At 42.1% G+C, this 8,802-nt stretch overlaps 1 protein-coding gene across 1 annotated transcript in view; it reads right to left on the bottom strand.

Annotated features, from left to right (window-relative positions):
• LOC109969485 (voltage-dependent T-type calcium channel subunit alpha-1I-like) overlaps window positions 1–8,802 on the bottom strand; it is a 167,129-nt gene that overhangs the window by 11,155 nt on the left and 147,172 nt on the right. Inside the window, exons 34-35 of the mRNA XM_020616404.1 lie at window positions 7,118–7,267; window positions 3,081–3,218 (exon numbers count right to left, since the gene is read on the bottom strand). Of these exons, the coding sequence (XP_020472060.1) occupies window positions 3,081–3,218; window positions 7,118–7,267 (288 nt within the window). The remainder of the gene's footprint in view (window positions 1–3,080; window positions 3,219–7,117; window positions 7,268–8,802) is intronic.

Raw genomic sequence — 8,802 nt, 5'->3', positions numbered from 1 at the left:
GTGGTGTAGAACAAAATTATCTATGTAGTAATACTGCTTGCAAACCAATGATGGTAAGATGATGTTATGGGGTAGGACTAGATAAGTCTAACTTCTTCCTGCTCCGTTCAAGCATGTACTAGGTATAAGCAAATTGATAATGCATTTGTGGATATGTGTGAAATTATGTGTGTTGACATATTGACTGTCGTTACATGTTTGAAAGAATAAATCAAACAAAAAAAAATCAAAAGTATTCCCAAATTTAAAAAAAAAAAGAAACAACAAAATTAGATGTTCAGGATTAGGTTAAAATATGACATGATGATCATTAAATTACTGCAAGAATTGTTCAAGAATGGCTGGAGGAACATGACAAACAGTTCAAAATGTTGCCTTGGCCACCAAACTTCCCACACCTCAGTCCCATCGATCATCTGTGGGATATGCTGGAAAAACAAATCCAATTTATGGACCTCGCACCTTACAGGACTTAAAGGATCTGCTCCTGACATCTTTGGTGTCAGATACAAAAGGACACCTTCAGAGGTTTTGTGGAGTCCGTGCCTCAGTGGGTCAGAGCTGTTTTGGTGGCTTGAGGGGAACCTCCACAGTATTATGCAGGCGGTTTTAATGCTGTGGGTGATTACTATATATGTCCACTACTTTGTACTTGACAGGCACAGTATAGCTCAAACAGTGGCAGAGTGTGATTGATGAATATTTCTATTCATTCCAGGAAGCACAAAATAAATGGCCATTATAAAATCATTGTCATGGCTTTGCTGTGGGCTCGCTTGTGAATTACAGATATAAGCCTTAAGTTGCAGAGGCCCCTTTATCTCTTTCTTTCTGTTTATCAGTGGCAACTATCTTGTCTTTGAAGAATCCATGCCCTCTATACACCTCAGACCTCCTCATGAATAAATCTTTTCACCAGCTTCTCTTGAGTTGCTTTCTTGGGTGGCTCTCATGGGTCCCTCTCTTGCACCCACTCTCCCCCCTTTCGACTTTATCTTTCATGCTTCTCCTTTCACACTGTTACCCCTCTGGTAATTGCACACCTACTCTGCACCTCCCTCTAGCCCCCCCTATCTTCATCCCTTATCATTCGTCCTTCCAAGATATTCTCCTCTGTAATGGGGTAATGCTCCTTGGTTCTGCATAGCCAGATAAGCCTGTAGTCGCCATGCATGGCTGTGAACCGCTGCTCATTAGAGGATGGCAAAAAAGAGTAAAGAGAAAGAGGAAAGGACAGAAGGTGAGAAAGGAAATAAGGTCAGGAATTTTATATCTTTTTTAAACTTGTCCAAAATTGTTTGATTAAAAATGTGTGTGGGGGGCATTAAGCATGTGTGCCAAGGCTGTTTGAGGTTTTGTATGGGTGTGGGTGGCTGGCTGTTTGAAAGGGTGCTGTTCATGAGCTAGGACTGAATGACTCAGAGGTACAATACACTAATGAAAGTACAAAGGTGCACCCAAACACCCCCACATACAAACATGTGCGCATGAGCACACATAAATGGTTCTGCAGTCCCTACATGATGGTAATTAAAACATACGAGGTACAAAGCTGAATTCCTGCCTCAATCTGCCGCCCGCTTCCAGCTGCTGCAGCAGTCACGCTCACTCACACATATATGATCAAACATTTATTGTTACAATATATAACATTAACTTGGCAGTAATCAGCTAATAATCAGTTCTAGCCCCTTCACTATCACTAAAATGAAAACCCCAAAGGGTGAATTGAGGCCGTGTTATATCTGCAGGGGATCTGAGGCTCTGCTTTGTTCTGGATTCATTTTCTACCACTTAACAATATATAATGAAAATCCTACACTTTAACTGTCGTCTTGCAGAATGAATAACTTTAAGGCTGATTTAACATATATTAACCCTCCTGTTATGTTGCGGGTCAAATTGACCCACGAACATAACTGCTGAGCAGGCATCACCTGAGAAATGAACATAACAGGAATGTATACATGAATGCAAAGACCCAAGGTTTTTGCATAGGCACTCTTACCGGTCCACATATATGCAGCAAGCTGCAATGCACTGTGTGTGTGTGACAGACAGCTGTCTATCATAGCCAGCATTATGTTTTTCAGAAATTTGTGCCACAGTAGTTCCTCTGTGGGACTGGACCAGGCGAGCTAACCTTCACTGCCCATGTTCATCAGTGAGCCTTGGGCGCCCATGACCCTGTCGTCGTTTCACCAGTCGTCCTTCATTAGACCACTCTGGTAGGTGCTAACCACTAGAGACCGGGAACACCCCACAAGCCCTGTTGTTTGGGAGAAGCTCTCATCCAGCTGTCTAGCCTCCACAGTGTGGCCCTTATCAAAGTCATTCAGATCCTTACACTTGCCAATCTTTTTTTTGCTTCCAATGCAGCTTCAAGAACTGACGACTCACTTGCTGCCTAATATTCCCCACCCCTTGACAGGAGCTAGTGTAATGAGATAGTCCATGTTATTCACTTCACCTCCCAGTGGTTTTAATGTTGTAGCTGATCAGTGTAGAAGTTAAACACTGTGAATTTGTGGTGTAGTCGGTATCGTACTGATTGGTGATTTTCTTTCTTTTCTTTTTTTACACAAAAAATTTATACTGGCAGGATGCAAGATCTAGCTTAAAGGTGACCAGCAGGTACACAGTTCAACAAAATGTTCCTGAGCATGGCAATAGCTGAAAAGCAGGTGCTTTCTCCCTGTTTCTCTATCACACACACAAACACACAAGCACACAATGCGCCCTCAATTTAAACTGACTATTCATTATAAGAGATTATCACTGGGATAAATCATGATTTTATTTGAATATTTTTGTGAGACCACCCAGTTTTTAAATAATTAGCCTCAAGACCAAATTCCAGGTCCGGTCAATACACGAATGTCTGTGTAACCTGCACGTTATTACTACTGATAGCTCAGAAAGCTAGTATTCTACTGCTGAAAGAAACTGTATGTTGTATGTTGCAGATTGTAAACAATGTAAGAGCAAAATTAAAATTTCCACATACGCCATCCTTTGTGTTGGCAGACAGAACATCTACATCTCCCGTTCTCACCTCACTCTGCTCATACAGCACCTACCTTGCTCTCTCGCGCCAGCAGCTGGTAGGCAGTATGCTCGTCCAGGCTGAGGTCGTCTGGCAGAGCAGGAGACGACGACTTGTCTGACAGTTGCTCTGACTTCAGCGATGCCTGCTCAATCTCTGCCATCCTGATCTGCTGCAAGTCATTTACTTTAATTATTCATGTCTTAAAAAGATAGGAAATAGAAACAGTTTAAAACATTTCAGAAAGCTGTTTAATGAGCTCAGATTTATCTAAGGTTCATAACAACTTTGACTTTGTAACTCACATTTGTGTATGTAGATATAAAATGTATAAAATATTAGTTTGTTTTGAAGAGGTCTGGCATGATTTCTTTGATTCTACAGTATCTTTTATAGGCCAACATAAGCTACACATATGATAGGTAAAACCTCCACCAAGCTCCGATATGCTTCACCAGATGTTGACAACTCAAAGTGGCCATAATGTTGTGGCACCTGTCTGCAAAGAGAGCATGGCGAGAGATTTCAAAAAGATAACAGCATTGCTTTGTCATCATCAACTGAACAAATGTTTCCCAGTGCCACAAAAATATGTGAAGAAGGATGTTGACTGCAAGGTGAGAGGCAGATATCCAACGCAGTGGCTGGGTGTATATGTGAATGTTTGCTGTGCACCTGCAGTAGCTGCACAAATATGTAAGAGCGGGTGAAGAGATGCTTTTGTTTCCATAATTCTGCCCCTACAGCTAACTGTCTATACTTTCAAAAAGAACTGTACATTTAAATGCTTTTGCTGTGTTAATGGTGTCTCATATGGTGTTGTAAAACTACATTACCAAGCACAGAATAATTGGAAACAATTACTCCAGCTGTTACGCCCTCTCTCTCTGATTTGTTTCAACACTGACTCCAGCTAGGTTTGTTATATCAGGACTGCAGGTAGCACAGCTCATATGGCTATTGAATTGGTTTTAAATGATCACTGCATAATACTCCTCTGAAGTCGAGCTTCTCGACTGACACTCTCCTCTACTCCCTCTCTAGGAGCAATTTTTGTGCACAGATGTGAAACAAAGTGAGCTGGAGTTGAATTTAAGGGTTCTAGGGGGTACTATGATATACTCAAGCTCTGTTTCTTTAGAAAGCTATAGAGCAATAAATAGCCAGAGAGAGGGGAATTAAAAAGGGTCCCTAAATGAAATTCAATACAGTGAGGCTTGGTAGCAATATATTAACACATGGCCATAGGTGAGCAAGACAAAGAGGTTCACAGAGAAAGCTTCATGGCTGATGTGCAGCAGTAAATTACCACTGCCCAAGCCCCCAAGAAGAGAGAGCGAAAGAGAGGTGGAATGAGGCACGGCAAGCGAGCGAGGCAGAAGCACAGCAATGCAACTCTTTAATTTAAAGGAACAATTTACTTTTTTATCTCTCTTATATCGGCCCTCACTAAAGCTACTCACTGAAGGACCATATCTGCTGACTTGCTCTGTGTCTCAGAGGTAGGTTGTAATTATCCTCAAAAATCTCAGTCATCCAGTGGTAGATTTAACAGCAAGTACTGGAAATGACACCCCTTCTCTTCCTGCATTCTTGTCTGTGCCTCCAGGGACAAAGAACAATGAGCACAGGAAGAGTTGCTTTCAGGGTAACTGCAGCAATACTGAAGGCTTCACTAACGAGATTGGGGACTGAGGAAGAAACAGCTGAAAGTGTCCACTGCAGCCTGAGAGTGGTAAGAAAAGGCACTGTTTTATTCAGCACCTCTGGGAGGCAATGAGAGGAGACGACTGTGTGACTCAGCCAGAAAATTAGCATCGCTAAAGTCTCACGGCCACATCACATGACTCATGCCACCCAGGACATGGTAAGCATATGCATTATCATTTATGCTAAACATACACTCATTTTGCATGGACACGTGCACAAACAGACACTCCTCCTGTTCCTCCTTACTGTCTGCCACAGGTTTTCATGCTTCCTTTAGGAACCACAAGAGTCAGAACTCTTACACATCAACACTAACCGATTTGATAAGTACTCTAATGTGTCATCCTGTAGCTACTTCCAAGCAACGGTTTTTGCTTGCCTATCAAATGTGAAAATACAATACACAACATCTGCAAGACTCAACAACTGCTACTACTACTCTTCTCAGACCTTTTGGAACTATGTATTTGTTGAAATACATGTATCACCATGTGCCAGAGTCCGTTCACATCATGCAGTGCTTTCACAATTGCTGTCTTTGATCAAAGGACCTGCTACTGATGTTGTGGAACGCTCATGCACGCTTGGAGATGCTAGCAGCTAAATGAATGGCAAAGGCCTTTATTGCCCCACTGAACTGTTCCATGTAGACTCAGTCATAGTCTCAAGCTGTGGCTGATCCTAAGTCCTCATTAGGCAGTGTTGTACCTGATGAAAATTTCCACTGTCACACACACTGCACCCAGGTGTCCTGCTGTGCCTCCCTTTCCCCCTAAATACAATACAACTGTACATAATTCAGCAGTGAAAGACTCATCTGTCTGAAAATGGCACACACCCACACAAGCTGTCTTACGCACAAACAAACACACACACAATGTGAAAGTCTGGTGGTTAAAGAACATGGGAAACAGAAGGAGAACAGCACTAGATCAGATGCAATAAATAACAGGCAAAGGGACAGCCAGAGGAGTGAAGGGACAGATGGAAAGAAGAACTGTGTAAAAGAGGGAAGAAAGACTGATGGTTTGACAGCATCTGCAGACAGGCAGAAAGTATGACTGACGGGTGAGGAGGTGCAGGGCCCAGTTATTGCTTCTTCTGAGGTGACCCGCTGCACTTTGTCACTGTGATCGACAACACAACACAAAACACTGTGTTTTATGTAGAATCTCCTGTCACAAAATAACCCCAAATACAAGCACTGGTAAAGGTGAATGTTAGTGTGTGCATGCCTGCATGCATATTAGAAATGGTTCCAAGTATGGATGCATGCAGTGGGCTCCATTAATCCACATTTCTACACACACAGAAAGTTGATATCATCTTGAATTGATACTGTTTTGAATTAAGGACTGCAATTCCCTACTATACTGTTACATAATAATATAATGGCACATTCAGCAGTTGACACACTTTAAAAAGCATTAACTTCAACTTTCTAATTCAGACTGCAGTGTGATTAATGAAGCCCCATGTGTGTCCATGACAGTGCATGCAAATGCAAGTTCCCTTGTGTGTCCCTGTAGCAAATCTGCAGTCTAGTACCTAACATCATGGGTGTGTATGTGAGTGTCTTGTATGTGCCAATGTGTGTGTTTGTCACTGCTGAGTTTTACTGTTCACCACTTTTGCTAACTCATAGTTAAATGTTTTGGTTTTTGTAACACAGTTGCTGCAGTTATCAGACATGCACTGTTTCAGTATGTGTAGCCATCCAAGTACTGTGTGCAAAAAAGCAACAGAGCCTACTGAAGAATATCGCAGCTTCTAATTCATGTCAGAGCCACATACTAAGGTAGAACAATAAGGTAAAGGGGTGCCCTTCTTTTTGTAGTAATGGAATCCATACTGTAATACTACATGTCGCTTTAGGTCAGCGACTCGTTGAGTGACTAAATGTTCAAAACAGATGTCAGTGTGTTGTGGTACAAGAGTAGATCTTGAGATGTGTGTAATGTGTTTTGGCTGCCTTAGTTCACTTCAGTTGTGAGATTACCCACTGTGCTGAGCTGCATGTTGCTCCAGAGAACTGTGTGAACATTTTTGCAAAGTGTACTCACTATAGAGAAATGTGGGGTGAAAAGAGCTGCGCTAACCTGAAAGTCTAGCAAGTGAGCAAAGCCTAAAAAACATGTGTGCACACCATGGCATATTAAAATACACTATAGTATTCTGTGTGATTAATAGGAGCTATTCTGAAATGTCTGAGAAGTATGGACCTTAAGGTTGGCCCTGCAGGCTCAGTGGGTCTATCCATGGTATTGTAAGATGCTGTGGATACTTGAGACTATTGACCTCATCACTTATGTGTGTGTATATTTTATGTATGCGTGTGCTTGTGTGTTTTCAGGGTGGTACCTCTGGTGGGTGGCCCTTGCAGTCTTTGCAGATTGGTGGAGGAGAGGAGTAGTGGTGGAAGACAGAACCGGAGAGGTTGTCGATCATCAGCATCTCCCCCTCTAACGTGTCCTTGATCAGGAGAGACACACTGTCCAGCCACTGGCTCTCCTGGAACACATACACGCACGCCCACGCACAAACACACACAAACACATACACACGGGACGCAGGCCGGCAGACCAGTATTGCACGCAGGCGCAAACATGTGCACATGCGGACATGCGAGGACAAAGAACACGCAGGGAAATGCATACACCATTGTAAGGGTTATAAAAATGCCTGTGTGCACACGCAGGTATGATTTTACACTTTCTTATGTACTCACACACAAATGCACACAGCCACACGTGTGAATATTCACCCACACATATGCACACTTCACATTATATGAGTCTTAATTAACCAAATTCTGCCACAAAATGTAAAAAAAAGCACTGGGTGAGATCCTCCAGAACACTGTGTCTCTATTAGAAATCATGTACCAATAAACCAGAACAAATCTCCCTCTCACACTTTTTGGCCTTTAGGGCTAAACGCTGTTCTCTTTCAGAAAAAAAGCTCCACAATATTATGACTCCAAACCCTCATTAGCCAAGTAACACATAAATTTTACAATCAAAGCCTTGAGCACTGAAAGTGGTGCAATTATATTTGATATATCACCTCAATTAGGTGTTCAATACCTTGTTGAAGCAATCTAAGATTTAAGCTTTCGCTTTGCGCTTTGGGAATTATTGGGTTTTAAGTAATTTACACTGAATTATTGGGGCATTTTTGCAACTTAGATTCCTCCTTGTTTGAATCTCATTTTCAAGAATTGTTTTCCCGGAAACCTAACTGGCAGAAAAAAAGGAAACTAAAAACGATCTCTGTGTTTCTTGGCAGGGCAGTGTAGTTCACAATGAATTGGATGCATTGTGACTGTAGCACATTAATAACAGCCAGAATAACTGTATCACATCCCAAAAGATACTGTGAAACAAGGTCACTCCTCTTCAATCCCCACACAAGCCTATTTTCATAACACATTTCTACAGCATCGCTTCTAAGATTATACTTAGACCTGTTATGCAAACACATATTTTTGACTCACACTGTTGTATTGCAATCACTCATGGATCATGTTGTGAAAATGAGGGGGCTAAGATTTCAAAAAGCAGGTTACCGTACTCCCAGCAATACAAATATACCTGCTTTATGAAACAGTGTTGCAGCGCCACAATTTGGCCCACAGACAAACTAGCTCTGCTATATCCAGCTCTTTTAACACATGCATTAAAAAAACACGTTTCTTCTCTTCCTCGCACAGACAGTCCCAAGATAGTTCGCTCTGTGCAGGTGGGGAGCTTGATATAAAAAGAATGTTTGACTGACTGTGGTGGCCTATGTGCTGGCCTCCATTAATAACTGTATTAGTGGACAACAATAGGGCTCATCTATGGGGAAAAGAAGTTAAGAGAGAGAGGACAGAGCTGAAATTAATTATTACCTCTATCTGACTGTCACTGGCTCAGCTATTATCACTCCTCCCTTATTCCCTTACTGTGTCTCCCACCGTATATGTCATCTTCCTCTGCAATATGTTACTAGTGTGTCACTATACAGGTAAAAGTGACCCCCCCCCCCCCCCCACTTCTGTTTTT

Source organism: Monopterus albus, unplaced genomic scaffold (genome assembly GCF_001952655.1).
Source record: "Monopterus albus unplaced genomic scaffold, M_albus_1.0 scaffold174.1, whole genome shotgun sequence".
NCBI classification, from domain to species: domain Eukaryota; kingdom Metazoa; phylum Chordata; class Actinopteri; order Synbranchiformes; family Synbranchidae; genus Monopterus; species Monopterus albus.
The sequence above is the reverse complement of the archived record's forward strand: the minus strand, read 5'-3'. Positions and strand labels throughout refer to the sequence as shown.